The following is a 16,149-nucleotide window of genomic DNA, read 5'->3' as shown; positions in this document are numbered from 1 at the left end:
CAGAGGCGGCACAGAGCCCTCCCGCGCCCGACGCTCCCGTCATGTGGGTTTGCACCCCCTGGACTCACTTCCAAAAAAGCATTTCCTCCGCTGGCGGTTCGGTGTAAAAGGCTGCGCGGGGCGGGCCGGGGCTCACTCGGCTCACGACGCACCACGGCTGGCAGCAATGGGGGAGCGGGGCAGCCTGCGCGGGTGCTGAGCAGCCCCCCGAGCCCCCCAGCCCGGGCCCCTGCTGCCCCGGCATGACAACCCCGCATCGCCCGCAAGGATGAAGCGCTGCTGCCCTGGGGCGGTTTGGGTGAGTGTGGCGGTGCCGAGGTCCTGCCAACCCCTGGCACCAACGATGGGCTGCCGTGGGGGGTGTGAAGGGCGGGGAGGAGAGTGGGATAAGCTCAGTTCCAAGTGTGCCAAAACATTTGCCTCCCTGGCTGAATGCCCGGGGCTGGGGTCTGCCCGGCTCAAGCACCTGCGGTGTGGCACAGCCACCGGGGCTGCAGGCACGGCGGTGCCGCGGGGCCTGGCAGTGCCACGGGGACCGGAGCTGCCGGGGTGCGTCCCGCCCGGGCCGGGGGCTGCTCGGGCAGCCGGGTGGGGGGGCAGGGAGGCCCCGGGGGGGCAGGGAGGCCCCGGGGCCGCGTTCCGGGCAGGGGCGGTGCCTGCGCGGCAAAGGAAGCGGCGGCTTCCCCGGCAGCGGCAGCGGCAGCGGCGGGACACGGGGCCGGGGCCGCGCTGCCCGTGCAGCCGGGGTCGGGGCGGCCGTTCCCGGGCGCTGACTCAGCCGTGCCGCGGCTCGGGGCCGGGGCGGCCGCTCCGCGCTCTGCCCGCACGGCCGGGGCGCAGTTTCCAACCTCTGCCCGACGCGGCGGCGCGTTTAGGCGAGGATGATTCAGCCGCTGTAATCGGGGCCATCGGGGCCGGGAACTCCAGCTCCTGGCGAGGAATCCCCTGGCCGCCTGCCCGCGCTGCCGGCGCTGCTCGGGGCGGGGGCTGCCAGCGCGGGGCTGCTCGCCGCCCCCGCCGCGGGCCGGGGGGCTCCCCTGGGCGCAGCTCCCGGGGCGGGCGGCGCTGACCTACTTTGGGACACACGTAGAGCACCGGGGCGAGCGTGCGCCGGGCACGGCTTCCTCTCGGGGAGGAAATCGCCTCCTCTTCGGGGAGATAAACGCCAGGAAAGAGAGCGGCGGCAGCGTTAACCCTCCCGCACCCGGCGTGGGGCCGGTGGCCCCGGTTGCCAGCCAGCCTGGCAGTACCGTGGGCTCGTGGCGGCACCCGGCAGCGGCCCCCGGGCCCTGGGGGGTCGTGGGGGGCCCCGAGGCGCCCGTGCCCTGCGGCGCCGGAGGAAGCTGTGTGGGAAGAGCAGAGCACAGGGGCTGCCGCGGGGCATTCCCGGCCCGACACCCCGCGCTGCTCTGGGGCACGGGGGCATGACTCCAGCCGTCCTGCCTGGCACGGGCACCCGTGTCCACCAGTGCCCACGCAGCACGAGGCACGACTGTGCTCTGGCTCTGGGAGCCCCGTGTGAGGCTGGAAGGGGACGAGTGCAGTGCGAGGGCTGCCCTCACGGTGTATGGCTCCGGGTGTCCCAGCTGCTGTATCGCTGCCCTCTCCCCGCATCCCTGCCCTCTCCCTGCCGCAGGTGGTTCTGGCAGCACTGTGGCTGGCAGCCAGTGCATCGCAGCCCCTGGGGTACCGGCACCGTGCCGTGCCACGACAGCAGCAGGTCCTGGTGCGGCCACCTCCCCGCCTGCGCAGAAATGCCAAAAGTCCAGTCTGTCCCCCTGGCATGAACTGGATCGTTGCAGATCGCCGGTGCTGCAAGCTGTGTCCTGCAGGTGAGAGCCACCCAGCTGGAGTAGCACGGCACGGCAGGCCCTGGCACACCTGGTGCATCGCCACGGGTGGTCACCTCCCTGTCCCTGCAGGGACCTTCCTGTTCTCCTCCTGCTCGAGCCTTGGCAACGACAGCATCTGTCATCCTTGTCTCCCTGGCACCTTCCGCACGCAGCCCAACACGTTCAAGGAGTGCCAGGCGTGTTACGAGTGTGCCCAACACGGTGAGCTGGTGCTGTGCCACAGTGCTGCGAAGTGCTGTGCCATGCTGTGCCACACAGCTCTGTATTGTGCCCTTCATTGCTTCTCTCCTGCAGCTTTCCAGAGTGTGCTGAGCAACTGCTCATCCACACGCAACGTTGCCTGCGGCTGCAAGCCAGGATACTTCCGTGAGTGCCTCGACAAGCACTGCAGCGATTTCTCATGCCAGCAATGCCAGTCCTGCACCGGGCGGCTCATCCAGCAACCCTGTGAGTGCAGCTGCCAGGCTCCTGCTATGCCCCACCGGCTGTGCCACCTCCGGCTGTGCCCTCCTGTCTGACATTTGCCCTCTCTCCAGGCTCAGAGATGCAGGACACACGCTGTGGCAGCTGCAAGCCAGACTTCTATGCCGAGGGCAACGAATGCCGGCCATGCCACATGTAAGTGCTGTCCTCCCCTGTGCCCCAGCCAGGGACACGTGGGACCTGTGGCCTGTGGTATGGCGCAGCACAGCACCCATGGCTTCTCTATCCTTGCAGGAGCACCCCAGAGACGTGCAGCAAGGAGTGCCAGCGGGTGTGTGGCAGCAGCAGTGACAGCCAAGGTGGGATGGCAGTGGTGCTGGGCACGGTGGCACAGAGGATGCCACACCAGGCATCTGACAGGGACACTCCCACTCATTGCAGGTGCAGGAATGGAGTACCTGATACTGGCACTCACTGGGCCCCTCTTCCTGGGTGCCCTTGCCATCTACCGCAAGAGGAAGCGGCGCCGGCATGATGCCCTGGCAAACAGCTCCCTCCCTACCACGTGGGCTGTCACCCCCACACCTGGGACTGCGGCCACACCATGGCACCAGGTCAGTGTCCGGGGGTGGGACAACCTGTGCTGGACCCAGTCACACTCCCCACAGCCGACTGACTGCACCAGTGGCACGGCGAAGCAGAGCCCCAAGGACCAGGCCTTACTGTGGGAGCAGCCCGGTGGTACGGCACAGCCAGGCGGTGAGGCAGAGCCCTCCGCCGTGCCAGAGCCCTGCAGTGCCCTGCTTCAGGGCAGCCAGCTCTACGCCGTCATCAACGCGGTGCCGGTGCGGCGCTGGAAGGAGTTCATGCGGGTGCTGGAGCTGCGGGAGGCAGAGATCGAGCTGGTGGAGCTGGAGGTGGCCCACATCCGCGACCAGCAGTACGAGATGCTGAAGCGATGGTGCCAGCAGACCAGTGCCACGCTCGACCGCATCTTTGCCGCGCTGGAGCGCATGGAGCTGGCCGGCTGTGCCGAAGCCCTGCGCCGGAGCCTGCAGGCGGGTCCCTGACCCTCGGCGCCGCCACCCCGGCAGAGGCAGAGGGAGGGTCCAGCCCCTCCTCGGGCACCTCGGCCAAGCCGTACCCCTAAGTATTGTTACTTATGCCGTGTAGACATTTTATGTCAGTTTTATGTCCCCTCCTCGCCCACCTGCCTCCCGTATTTATGTCCCCTGCTCCACGCCGGCTGCCCGGCCGCTCGCGGGACGAGCCCGCCGCGAACCCATGGGATAGTTCTCCAGGCCGCCCGCCGCCGAGTGCGGGCGTGCCCGCCCCTGCCCCAATAAAGTGGCACGTTCTCGGTCCGCCGGACCTCAGCCCTTCTTCCCGGGCTGCGCCAAGGATGCCCCGGTGGCGCGGCCGCTGCAGGTGACGGGGTGAGGCGTGCGGGGCGCGACGGGGGCGCGTGGCAGGCGCGGTGCGGGCAGCAGGTGGCGCGGGCAGCCCCAGGAAGGCGTGGGGCACTGCTGCGGGGTTTATCGCTTTAATCGCTGGAAAGGCGGGCGGCGCGGGACGGAGGCGAGCCGGGGGCCGGCCTGAAGCGGCCCTGGAGGGGAGGGGCAGGAGAGGGGCGAGAGCCCGCAGCCGGCACGGGGAGGCGGGTGGCGCGGGAGCCCGAGCACCGCGGCCGAGCTGCGCCAGGAGCCGAGCGCCCAACGCCACGGCAGCTCTGCGCGGGGCGGGGGGCGGCGGGACGGGGCTATGGGTGCCCGGGGCGGTGTTGGGGGCTCCTCCAGATCGGGCTGCGCGGCCGTCCGCAGCGGGAGGAGGCTGCCGAGGTGTGTCCCGGCCCGCGGCGGGACCTGCCGGCCTCATCCCACCGCGGAGAGCCGGGGCGCGGCATGGCGTGGCTAGTGCTTGGCTATGTCCCCCTTCTTGAGGATGATCTGCCGCTGCCAGGGCGCCAGCTTTGTCTCATCGTACCCGAGAGTCCTTAGCTTTTCCGACTGCTCCTTCTCCTTCTCCTCCTCCTCCCGCTTCAGCTTCTCCTGCTCTTTCCTGCTCGGTGGCAGAGGGCACGGGGTGCTGCGGTCACTGGAGCCGCTGTGCCCCCCTGCCCGCCCACCCAGGGAAGGGGCTTGTGGCACTCACCGTTTCTGCTCCCTGTGAATGGAAAAGGGAGACTGGGGTTAGTGGAACCATGAGGGCGGCCGGCAGGAGTAGCTCCCCTGGCCCCGGCTCACCTCTCCTCCTCCAGCTTCTTGCGCAGGATGTCCCTCCTCCATGCCGGCATGCTGGCCAGGCGCGCCTCCTCCTCCTTCTCCTGCAACAGACACCCGCGTTACTGGCACAGCCGGGAGCCCACCCTCAGTGCCGGCACCGCGCGGCAGCAGCATCGCCCCGGCACATGGCACCAGGTCCTGCTGGTGGCTGGGCTGAGCCACGCTCCCGGCGCTCGCCAGCACGTGGCTCGTCAGCGTCGCCCGTTGCCCATTGCCACACAGCCTTCTGCCAGCGCGAGGAGCAGGAAGGAGTGCGCGGCGTGGCCAGCCCTTCGCAGCACACCACAGCTTTATTGCATCACCACACGAGGGCCCACGCCGCCCCAGCACCGCAAACGCCACGCCGGAGGGGAGCACAGCCCTGGTGCTGCACCCCCTGCACAACACACAGCCACAGCAAGCGGCACACTGCAACCTCGGCCACGCAAACCAACACCCAGCCCTCCGCCGAGCCGCGGCACTGCCTGAGCTACAGACGCAGCTGAGCACACCCGGGCACCAGGTCTTGCTGCCCCCATTGCCCCCAGCGCCTCCTCCCAGCCAGCCCGGTGCCACACCGCTGGCACAGACCACAGCATCTCGCCGAGCTCAGGTGTCAGACATCTCTGCCTCCTTCTCCTTCCAGAAGGAGAAGCTGCGGTCAATAAAGCGGCAGACATCCTCCTCGCTGAACTCTCCCAGCTCTGGCACCGGCACTGCTGCCCACTCCTCTCCTGGGGATGTGGTGGGAGGCTCTGTCAGGCTCTCCTCCACCATGGTGGGGCCATCCCCAAAAAACTCCTGCACAAGGTCCTCAAAGCCATCGAGCCAGTGGCAGTGGCCGGCCTCGACCCGCTCGAGCGCGGCACGGTGGAAGCGGCGGACGTGGTGCCAGCTGTGGCTGCCCAGGCGGTCGAACATCTCGTAGCAGAGGAGGTGGCGGAATCGCCGTTCCTCGGGGCTCAGCGGCATCTCCAGCAGTTGGAAGTAGCCCAGCATGAAGAGATCAAGTGGGAGGCTGTCGTGGGGCATGGGAGAGCCACCAACATGGGGCAGGAAGTGCTGGGGCCAGTAGAGCACTGCACTGCGGCTCAGCCGCCGGATCTGCCGGCCCGGCACGCGGCGGGCGATGCTCCTCCAGCGTGCCAGCAGTCGCCCTGCTTCCGGCCGCCGCCTCCCCAGACGCCGAGGCCGCTCCTCCCCGGGCATGGCCGCCAGCACCTGCTTCTTCCAGTGCTCCAGGAAGAGTAAGACAGCACGCTCCTTGTGTGCCCTGGCCCACTCTCGTGGGCTGCTCGGCTCCGGCGGCACCGGCCGGCTCCGGCGCAGTGCCCTGTCCCCATACTCCTCCTCCAGGACGGGCTGGCGGGCACTGCTGGGGGGCTGTGCCCGCTTGCGCTTGGTGACCCTGGGGAGAGGCGCAGGAGCACCTCCCGGCACCTCGTAGTTGGCCTTGAGGCTGCGGACAGAGACGCCACAGCCCAGGATCTCACGCTGGGCATCGTGCTGAGCGCCGGGGCCACCCACTGCCCCTCCTGCCCTGGGGCCCTCCCGGCCTCCCGGGGTGCCTGGTGGCACGGCTGCACTCCTTGGCAGTACGGGGGCCTGACTGCCACGGGCTGGTGGGTCTGAGTGGGTGAGGGCGACGGGCCGGGGTGCCGGGGCTGCAGGCAGTGGTGGGAGCAGTGGCAGCCCCTCCTCCAGCCACCCCGGCCGCGGCTGCGCCTCGTGCATCACCCGCAGGCTCCCCAGCTGCCTCTCCAAGTACCGCATGTCCTCCTCCTGCATCGGCTGCCCGGCAGGTCCCGGTGTGCCCCAGCGGGCAGGGGGCCTGTGCCGGCACAGGGGTGGCGAGTGGCTCCCAGGCTGTGGCGGTAAAGAGGGAGAGGGGCTCCTGAGGCCGCGCCGCAGGCACCTCGTGCCGTTGCCTCTGCTGCGCACGGCACCCCTGGGGCGCAACGCCCCTGCATGCAGGTGGGGTGGTCCCCTGGCACAGCCGGGAGCTGTAGGTGATGCCACACGTGCCGTCTTGCCAAGTCCTGAGCCACTGGGCCGTGCCCCCGCCGCGCTCGCCGCCACCGCACGCGGGACCCCCTCCCCTACCTTGCGCCGCTGCTCCTCTTCCTCCTGCATGCGGAGCTGCAGCTTGCGCACCATCACCTGCCGCTTCCACTCAGGGATGGGACGGCCCTGCTCGTCGTGGCTCGGCACCAGCGCCTCCGCCTCCACTGCCGCCCCAGCGCTTGCTGCTGGCACTGGCGAGCTCCCGTTCAGCACTGGCTCTGGTGAGCCTCCTGCCAGGCAGTGTGGCGGCCCCACAGCCTCGGGGGTGGCCGGCGGGGTGGGCGTTCTGGTGGGTGATGGGGAGGACACCGGTGACTCTGCCTGTGGAGGAAGGAGGGAGGGTGGTAGGCAGCCACTGTGCCACGCCGTGCTACCAGCTTCCCTGTTCCCCTGACCAACACCTACATTGGCCCCTGCCTGGCCGCTGCCGGAGAATACGGTGGTGAAGCCTTTGCTCTGCGGTGTCGGCTTGAGGCTCTTCCCAGCCTTGATCTCAGCCAGCAGCTCCGAGTTGTCGCCAGTGGGGGACATCATGTTGAAGGACTTGGTGCCTGGGGGGGAGGCAGGGTGGGCAGTAAGGGGACTGCTGTCAGCAGCCCCCCCCCTCCTCAGTTTCCCCACTGGTTTGGGGGGTACAAGGGTGACAGAGTGGCCCCTGGGAACCCCCATCAGAGCAGCATTCTGGCACTCAGCTCCCCAGATCCGTGGGACCAGCATCCTGGCTCCCTGGTGCCTGGGTCCATGGGACCCGCTCAGGCCAGCACCTAGCTCACCGGGTCCACAGGAACAGCACCACAGCACCCAACTCCCTGCGTCCAGGGGACCCCACCACAGCAGCAGCCTGGCACCAGCTCCCCAGGTCCGGCATCCCAAAGCTTACTGGGCCCATGGGACCTTCATGGCAGCAGCCCAGGTCCTGGAGGTCCAGCACAGCCCCATCCCAAAGTGCCACTCACCCCGCAGCACCGTGCTGTGACCGCAGTGCCCTGCCTGTGCAGCGATGGGTCTGTGGCTGGCAGCAGCCCTGGCACAGCAGGACAGCCCCGTGCCACGTCATGGTGGGCCCTGGACACCTTGCACTCCCCGACAGCCCCCAGCAGCAACACATCGACAGCCAGAGACAGCCCCGCTGCCCACCCCGTGCCCCACGGTTGCACGGCACCGGTGCACGGCTGTGCCCCCGGGGATGCCCACGCCGCTGCTCGTGCCGCCCGCCCCGCCAGCACCCACCGTCCCTGCCAGCCATCTGCGGGTCGCTAACGGCCCATGGTGCCGCGCCCAGGCTGAGCCCCCCGCAGCGGCGCCCGCAGCTCGCCCCGACGGCCGCGCGGGCTGCGGGAGCTGAGGGCGCTGCGGGGCGTGCGCGCGGGCGTGCGGGCAGGCTGCGAGCCCCGGCAGCCCGCGCTAATAAAGCGGGCGGCGAGCGGCGGCCAAAGCCACCGGCTGCAATCCGCGGCGGGGGAGCGGCCGGTGCGCTCACGTGGCGGGGTCACGCCGGCCGGCTGAGCCCGAACAAAGGCTCCTCTGTGTGCGGGGCCGGCGGCGGGGCCCCGGGCACCGCCTGCCAGCCCTGCCCCGAGCCTCGGCAGCCCCGCGCCCATGTGCCGCGCTGGCCTGGCGACGCGGGGCAGGACGGGCGGGTCTCCGGCCCCGGCGGCCGTCGATGCCCCGTGGGTCCCTGCGGCCGTGCCCCGCGCCGGGGCTGCCCCGCGCACGGAGGAGCGCGGGGCCGCGGTACTTACTCTTCATCTGCCTCAGCGCCTTTCCTCCTATGGGGAGAAGCAGAGAGGCGGCGCAGGGCACGCGGCAGAGGAAGGATTTGGCCACCGCGAGACAAGAGAGAAGAGAAGCGGCCAGCAGTGAGAGCAGGCGGGGGCGGGCGGGCGTGCGGGCCCCCGCGCCGGCACCGGAGGAGAGAAGGACAGAGAGGCCGTCAGGAGCCGCGCAGCCGGGGTGCGGCGAGAGGAGACGCGCCGGGGCGGCCGGAGCCGCGGTGCAGCCGACGGGACGGTTCTCGGGATCGCTCCCCGTGCCCACCCCGCGCCCCGACACTTACTTCCCGTGGACGAGGAGGAGCGGCGGGCGCCGGCGGGGGTCTCGGCCGGCTGGGGAGGTGGGGGGGGGGGCGGGCAGGCGGCATCGGGCAGTGGCGGGGGCGGCGGGGGCTGCGGCAGCTCGGCACCAGGCTTGCTGTCCCCGTTGCGCATGGTGTCTGCCGAGATGGGCGATGCCTGGAAGAGAGCACGGGCAGGCGTCGCCCGGTGCTGGTGCCACCGCGCCGTGTGCCGGCGGCCGCCGCGGGGCTGGGCCTCACCTCCTCACTATGTGCCATTCGCCGGGGGCCGGGCTGCTCAGCCACACAGTGCCCCAGGTGCTTGTAGTAGTCACCGGTGCTCGGCTGCTTGCCGAAATTCCGTGACCTCCTGGTGGAGTCGGCTCGGCGCAGGCCCTCGGGGCTGCTCTCGCGCGATGCCAACTGCAACGGGGAGTGTGGCTCAGCACAGCCATGACCAGCTGTGACCAGTGGCCCCGGGGCAGGGCCGGGGCAAGGCAGGGTTGTGCCAGCAGTGGCCATGGGGCAGATGCCAGGCACATGTACCCGGGGTCCACTTGGCATGAGGTTACACCAAAGCCCTCATGCTGGGGTGGAAGCATACGCTGTTGGTGCCTGGCACCGTGACCCCATAGGCTGTGCGCAGGAGCCCGGCCGAATCTCCCCTGGGATAACCCCCTGGGAACAGGAGTGGTGAGCCCCAGGCCCCGGATTACCAGCAGCTTATCCCCTGTGGGGCCAGGGCCCAGTTCCAAACCTCCCTGTGATCAGGGATCTCGGGCAGTGCAGCCTCAGCTCACCCCAGCACATACCGCAGCAGCTTTGCAGGCCGAGCTGCCGAGTGCCGGTGACACCGGGGGCCCTGCCTGCGCCCTGAGTTTGGGGTGCTGTGGCAGCATGGCCCCCTCCCTGTGTCAGGACCCCGCTATTTGCATTTCCCTATGCGCCACCTCGCCCGTGCCATTTGCAGGGCCAGCCCCAGTGCTCACTGCCCCAGCTGAGTCAACAAGCACCAGGTCGGTGCTTCCTGCTCTGGCTGCTGTGGGTGCGGCACCAAGCCCAGCTGCCCCTCCAGCAGCCACAACCATGCTCTGGCACAAGGGTCCAGGTCAGCCCCGCTGCATGGGGCACCCACATTGCCCTGGCACTGCCCCAGCGCTTGCCCAACCCTCCCCTGGCAGCCTGACAGCCTGACAGCCCAGGCAGGGGCACTCGTTACCCTTCAAAGTGCTAATGAGAGCCAGGGCTGTGCACAATAAGCGCAACAGGGATAATTTGCCCACACTGCTCTGCAGAGACCCCTGTCCCCTGCGGCACTGGGCTCTGCCAGTGCCCCAGCCATGGTCGTGCACCAGGCTTTGTCCCTGGTGGGACGGTGAGCGCCATAGTAGTGAAGCTGGGACATCCCTGAGCCCACCATGTCCCTACGCCCCCCTGGCCCGCCCCGGGGGGCTGCACCCCTCTTACCTGTGCACGCCCGGCTGAGCCCTCTCAGCTGCTGGCAGCGCTGGCTGTGCCACCCGACACCTGTGGCGCGGGCGACACCGGAGCCGCACGCTCGAGTTACAGCCTGCGCAGCCGCCCACGCCCAGCTCGCTCTGGTGCCGGTGGCGTCGCCAGGGACACATGGGCGCGGCTGTGGCGCTGGCCACGCGCTGGCCTGCACGGTGCCGCCGGCTGCCCGGGCTGGCGCGGCGGTGGTGGAGCAGAGCCACCCAGTGCCACAGAGGCGTTGAACCATCACTGGCCTCGGCGTGCTGCACCCTCACTGCCGCTGCCCCCTGCCCCCCCCACGGCTGTGTGCCACCGCTGCTGGCACAGGGCCTCGAGCTGAGGCTCTCACCGCCTGGTGCCATCAAGAGCTGGTAGCTCCCGATGGGGAGTCAGTGCCCAGTGGCATGTTCCCCCTGTGGCATGTGTGCCAGGCTGCGCGGGCAGGAGCCGCTGTGTGTGGGGCACGGGGTGGTGCCTGGGGCCATACCTCTCGGCGCAGTGCCTGGCTCTCCACGTGCCGCAGGTTGTTCTTGGCCCGTACATAGATGTCAGCGGTGTGGGGGGCGGTGGGAGGTGGGGGCGCGGGGTAGCCGGGGGGCGGCGGGGGCGGCCGGGCAGCGGGGGGTGGGGGCGGCGGTGGAGGGAAGGTGGGAGGTGGAGGGGGGCCCTCGCCTGCTGGCCCCCGGCCCCGTGGACGCGTCTCGGGGTCCAGCATGTCCATGTACGCCTGCATGTCTGCCAGCGCCGGCTCAGGCACCCCTGTGCAGGGCAGGGGGTCAGGGCAGGCTGTCCCTGTGCCCCCCACCCTGCACCCCCCGGCCCCGTACTCACGGGCAGCGGGGGCCCCCGGCGGGCCACCCCTCTTCTCCCCGGTGCTGGACTGACTGGAGTGGCAGGAGTCATAATTGGAGAGGGTGCTGGCAGGGGAGCCCACCTCGAAGCGCGCCTGGGGTGCTGATGCCGTGGTATTTGGTGATGACATGCCCGAGTCTGGCTGCCGGCACTCCCCATCCGCCGAGGGGTCTCGTGACAGCACACGATGCTCCACGCTCTGCTGGCACAGCCACACAGTCGGGCGCTGGGTGGGAGCGGAAGGACCCTGTGTGCTGCCCACAGCCTCATTCCCGGGCGCTGCCGTACCATGTTCTCCACGGTGCGCAGGTACTGGGCACAGTGGCTGTGGCCATTGTAGTCAGCGAGGTCAGCAGCTGTGTAGCCGTCCTGGTCGCGGACACTGAGGTCGGCACCGTTCACCACCAGGATCTGGCAACACTGGGGAGAGCAGGGGGTGCGTGGCAGAGCCCGAGGGTGGCCCTCCCCCTGCCTTGACACCCCTCTGGTTGGTGGCACCCACCTCCAGCTCGCCGTTCTCGGCAGCGTCGTGCAGCGGCGTGCCGCCCCAGCCGTCGGCGGTGATCTCCCCGCCGTGCAGCAGCAGCCAGCTCAGCACCTTGGCATGACCACGGCTGGCAGCAAAGTGCATGGCTGTGGCCCCCTCGGCGTCCCGCTCCGACAGGCTCACCGTCGTGAAACTCATCTGCACGGGCAGGCGGGTGAGCGCCGGTGCCGGTGCTGCCACGCCGTGCCGCTGCGCCGCACCCGGCCAGTGCTTACCAGCCACACAATGACGGTGTTGTGGCCCATCTGTGCGGCAGCGTGCAGCGGGGTCATGCCGTCGTGGGCGCGCGCGTGGGGGTCAGCCCCGCAGTCCTGCACCAGGTACTGGATGATCTCCAGGTGGCCCTCCTGGCAGGCGAGGTACAGCGGGGTGGCCCCCGTCTTGGTCTGGGCACTCAGCGTGCTGCAAGCGGGGCACAGCGCCCGTCACCCACGGCTACCGCCGCCAGCAGTGCAGTGGGACGGGGGGCACAGGGGACACACGGTGGGCAGGCTGGCTGGGGGCAGGTAGGGCAGTGCTGGGGCTGGGCAACCTGGGCCGGTGGCCATCCACCCATGGCTGCCCGCTGGGTCCTCGTGCCGCGGTGGCCATGGTGGCGGGAGGTCACTAAGTTAATCAGCCTGCTTAGGCTAAGCTCCTTCCTCCGGCTGTTTTTGGACACTGCAATCTAGCAGTACTCTTGAGTAATCAGCTTAGGTGGCACTGGCCATGGGGCAGTCGGCAGGGAAAGGACCAGCACCTGCGCCATGGTGCTGCCCGGCCCCACCACCCACCGCCAGTGCTGTTGCCAGACACAAGCATCCCCCCCTGCTCCAGCACTCAGCATCCCCACTGCCCTCATCCTGAACTGCACATCCCAAATCACACAGCCCACATCCCAGCTCCTGTACCTGTGTCCCACAGCCCCCGCACCCCCCGTGTCCCACAGCCCCCGTTCCTGCTGCACAGGAAGCTGTTTTAGTGAGACGCTCCATTAAAAACCCCTGCTGAATATTTAAAAAAGGAAGAGCAACAAATACTCTGCTCTGTTATCGCAATGATCGCGGGCCCTTAATAATTGATCCCTGTAACTGTGAGACGGGCCTTGGGCAGCGTGGCCTTCCCGCGGTGCTGTGCCGCAGGGCGCCTGCCCCATGGTGCCGCAGTGCCGGGCTGGTGCACTGCTGGCACCCCCCGGGCAGAGGCTGGGGCAGTTGCAGGGTGCCTGGGGCACAGGGGGACAGTGGAGCCATGGGCTCCATCAGATTGCTGCTCCCCACTAATTGGCAAGGGGCTAAGCCACTTGGGCAAATGCCAGTAAACTGCTTTGCCAGATGGCTGCGACCCCATGCCGGGCCACCGGCTGCCAGGGTACCCATGGGGCTGGTGTGAAGGTGGTCTGGGAGCACCAGCGTGCTGCAGCAGCACCTGAGCATTGGATTTCGTGGCTGTAACGGAGCCTACAGGCGGGCACAGGGCCGGGAGTGGGGCCAGCCCTAAATAATTCAGGGGGAAGGCGGTGACAGCAGCAGCACAACCCTGTCAAGAAGCATGAAAGCCAGTGTGAGAGGGCTGCCACCAACGCTGTGCCACACTGGGGCTGCTACTGTGGGCACTAAGAAGATGCAGCTGGGCCAGGGCAGGCTGTGGGCTGCAGGGTGGGGTTAATCCCCACAGATGCCGGTGCTGAGCCAGCACACCTGGGGCAAGGGCTGAAAAGCCTGGCTGTGGCTGTTGAGGCTGTGGCTGGTGAGGCTGTGGCTGGTGAGTGCCAGGGGGTACAGGGAGCAGGCAATGAGCTCTGTAGCCCTGCCTGGTGGGAAGGCTCCAGGGGGTCTGGGTTTGTGGAACACAGGGACAGAGGGGGGCTGAGTGCCAGTTCAACTCCTGCTGCCTTGGGACCCCCTGGATGCAGGGCAGCTGTGCTTCTCCTCAAGCAGCCCTTGAGCCTGCTGAGCACAGCATGGGGTGAAGGATGGCACATCCCTGAGCTCCACTTCAGCTGGGGCCAGGGGCTATTTCTAGAGGCCTCTGCCCACTTCGGGAGCGAAATCAGATTAGGTGCTGCCTAATCTCCTGCTGCAGCCCCGCGGCAAGGCTCGGCATCACCTGCCTGGGGGGCTGCCGTACCCCAGGCACACCGATGGTGCTGCGGCAGTGAAGGGAAAGCGGGGCTGCCAGGTCCAGCGACGCCCGTGGCGCAGGGCAGACAGAAAGGTCGCCCTGTGCACGGGGAGAGGCCTCTGCTCGGCGGGCAGCCTAATCCATTTACATAACAGCGGGCAGACAAAGGCGGCTGTGTTATCACACCCGGCAGGAGCCCGGTGCACCACCCCTGCAGCCGCTGGCAATATTTCTGCCAGCACTCACTGCTCTCCTTGCCCTTTCTCTCTGAGCCATAAAGAAGGTGCAGCTGGCTGCCCAGCCTGATAAGGCAGCCACGTTGCCCTTGGAACCAGGGAACAAGGGTGGCTGTGGCATTTGTCCCCAGCGCTGGCACCTTGCCTGGTTGCTGGAGGCAGGGATGGGGTGGCAGCGGGCGCTCGGTTCTCCTGCCAAACCCTCTCTCGCTGGCGTGTGTTGAGCCCCCAGCATGGAGCCCATCTCGCCAGCCGGCAGCGGGGGCTGTTACCTGGGGCAGTGTCCCAGGAGGAGTCGCAGGGAAGGGAAATCCCCTTTGGCCGCAGCATAGTGGACGGGCAGCGCTCCCGTGTTGGTGGCCACCGTGGGGTCACTGCCTCCAAAGCGGAGGAGCCAGTCGATCACCTCGTGGTGACCAAAGCGGGCTGCCAGGTGTAGGATGGTGGCACCGGAGTTGTCTGTGTCCTGCGGGAGGAAGAGGGGCAGCCGTTGGCACCGGGCAGCATGTGCAGGGCTGAGGACCATGGGACCATCCCCGGGGATGGTGGGGTGGGGGCAGAGAAATCCCATCTGTGCAGAGCAGGGCCGGTGAGAGGGTACAGGCCATCGGAGAGGCCGGGGGACAAGCTGGGCCGCTCTGCAGCAGGGCCTGCATCAGCAGACGGCGAGCGCTGCACAAAGCCCGTCTTGTTCTGCCGCCGACGGGCAGCCGCTGTCTCCGGGGCCTCGCCGCGGGCCCCGCGGTGCCGCCGGCCCGGCCTCCTTCGTGCTCCGTGGAGCGCGGGCAGAGCTGGCCACTGGCCAGGAGGTCGCCGAGGCGCGGTGACCCCGTCCTTTCCGCTTAATCCCCGCTCCCAGCCCCTCTGCCGCCCCCTCGTCCTCCAGCCCGTCACATGTCGTTAGCTCTCGGCCGGCCCCGGGGCAAAAGCCGCTTACCGCCGGTCCCGCCGTTGTGTAACCCCGAGGGGCCGGCGGCCCCGGGCTCGGCCCCGCGGGATCTGTGCTCCCCCTCGGGGCAGAGCCCCGCCGCGACGCTGGGGCCGCCCGGCTGCCGCCCGCTCCGCACGGCCGTGTCCCGGACGTTTCTGGCCGGAACCCCGGCTCGCCGGTGGCAGACCTGGAAGGGTCCACGCGCGACCGTCCGTGCGGCCTCGCGCGTCCCCGGCTCCTGTCCGCACCCCGCCCGCCCCCCGCGCCCCCGCTCGCACCTGCACGCCGCAGCCCCCCTGCGTGAGCAGCCACTGGAGACAGGCGAGGTTGCCGGTGGCGGCGGCGTCGTGGGCCGGCGTGGCTCCGTTGCGCGCCCGCGCGTCCCCACGGAGCGCGGCCTCGGCCGCCAGGTACCGGAGGCAGGCGAGGCGGCCGGCGCGGGCGGCGTGGTGCGCGGGGGAGGCGCCCAAGGCGTCCCGCAGCCCCGGCCGCAGCAGCCCGGCTGCCCGCAGCCCTCGCAGTGCCTCCACGTCGCCTTGCCGCGCCGCCAGCAGCGCCCGCTCCAGCGCCATCCTGGCACCGGCCCCGGCGGCCCCGGCGGCGGCCCCGGCGGCCGCTTGGCACTGCGCGGCGCTCCCGCCCCGCCGCCCCCCGGTCCCGCCGGCTCCTCCTCCTAGTCCCCCGGGGCCGCCCCTCCGCCCGCCCCGCCCGACGGCGCGGTGGCCGCCCGGTGCCCGCCAGAAGCTCCCCAGGTCCCCTGAGCAGCGATCCAGCCTCTGCCGGGGCGGCCGGGCTTTGCCGGGCTGCGGCTGATCCCAGGGCCGGCCCCAGGGACCCCAGGAGCGGCCCATGCCCGGCTGCCGGCGCTGCCGTCCTTGGGGACAGACGGCGGTGAGAGTCCTCTGGGAGCCCCGACGTGTACCTGCCGGTCTCGGGGGCGGGAGATGCTGCGCCGGCTGCCCAACCGCCTCCTGCCTCGGGGGGCCGCGCCGGGCAGGCGGGGTCCCACGGCGGGACCTGTGGGCAGGGCGGGCGGCGCGGGATGGGACAGCCCCGCAACCCAGCACCACGGACAGCGTTGGAGCCGGGCAACCTAGCACCGCGGACAGCGGCGGCGGCACCTTCCCCCTCCGCGCCCCGCACAGGCGGCGGCGGTACCGGTACCGCGGAGCGCGTCCGCACCGCAACCCCCAGACCCCCGCAGGCCCCCTCCTGCCGCCTCCGAGCTGCGGACGGTGAGCACCGCGACCCCCGGGCGGCGCCGTCTTCCCGCAGAGCCTCAAGCTCTTCACGGAGAAGCGCCGGCGCGGGAGCTGCCCGCACCGGCCCGAC

General features: G+C 69.9%; 2 protein-coding genes across 5 annotated transcripts; one reads left to right on the top strand and one right to left on the bottom strand.

The window, feature by feature from the left end:
* Window positions 1–122: 122 nt before the first annotated feature.
* On the top strand, window positions 123–3,640 carry TNFRSF25 (TNF receptor superfamily member 25). Of its 3 annotated transcripts, none has more exons than XM_062013001.1 (6): window positions 123–298; window positions 1,637–2,054; window positions 2,148–2,300; window positions 2,390–2,471; window positions 2,571–2,635; window positions 2,718–3,640. In XM_062013001.1, exons 1-6 carry the CDS (start codon window positions 269–271, stop codon window positions 3,344–3,346), a joined length of 1,377 nt encoding a protein of 458 aa, XP_061868985.1. In that variant the 5' UTR covers window positions 123–268; the 3' UTR covers window positions 3,347–3,640. The 3 variants fall into 3 exon arrangements, with proteins under 3 accessions (XP_061868985.1, XP_061868986.1, XP_061868984.1); XM_062013002.1 differs by lacking the exon at window positions 123–298 and having other exon boundaries at window positions 1,148–1,832; window positions 1,923–2,054; XM_062013000.1 differs by lacking the exon at window positions 123–298 and having other exon boundaries at window positions 1,148–2,054.
* A 463-nt stretch (window positions 3,641–4,103) lies between these two features.
* ESPN (espin) lies at window positions 4,104–15,389 on the bottom strand. 2 transcript variants are annotated; one of them, XM_062013028.1, is made up of 15 exons: window positions 15,096–15,389; window positions 14,159–14,352; window positions 11,763–11,949; window positions 11,503–11,685; window positions 11,289–11,420; window positions 11,025–11,199; window positions 10,636–10,934; window positions 8,916–9,077; window positions 8,658–8,832; window positions 8,344–8,370; window positions 7,007–7,152; window positions 6,641–6,922; window positions 4,520–4,599; window positions 4,428–4,439; window positions 4,104–4,334 (listed from the first exon to the last, which is right to left on the bottom strand). In XM_062013028.1, exons 1-15 carry the CDS (start codon window positions 15,387–15,389, stop codon window positions 4,187–4,189), a joined length of 2,496 nt encoding a protein of 831 aa, XP_061869012.1. In that variant the 3' UTR covers window positions 4,104–4,186. The 2 variants fall into 2 exon arrangements, with proteins under 2 accessions (XP_061869012.1, XP_061869013.1); XM_062013029.1 differs by lacking the exon at window positions 8,344–8,370.
* Window positions 15,390–16,149: the final 760 nt, after the last annotated feature.

Source organism: Colius striatus, chromosome 21 (genome assembly GCF_028858725.1).
Source record: "Colius striatus isolate bColStr4 chromosome 21, bColStr4.1.hap1, whole genome shotgun sequence".
NCBI classification, from domain to species: Eukaryota; Metazoa; Chordata; class Aves; order Coliiformes; family Coliidae; genus Colius; species Colius striatus.
This window is presented reverse-complemented; position numbering and strand designations above follow the sequence as displayed.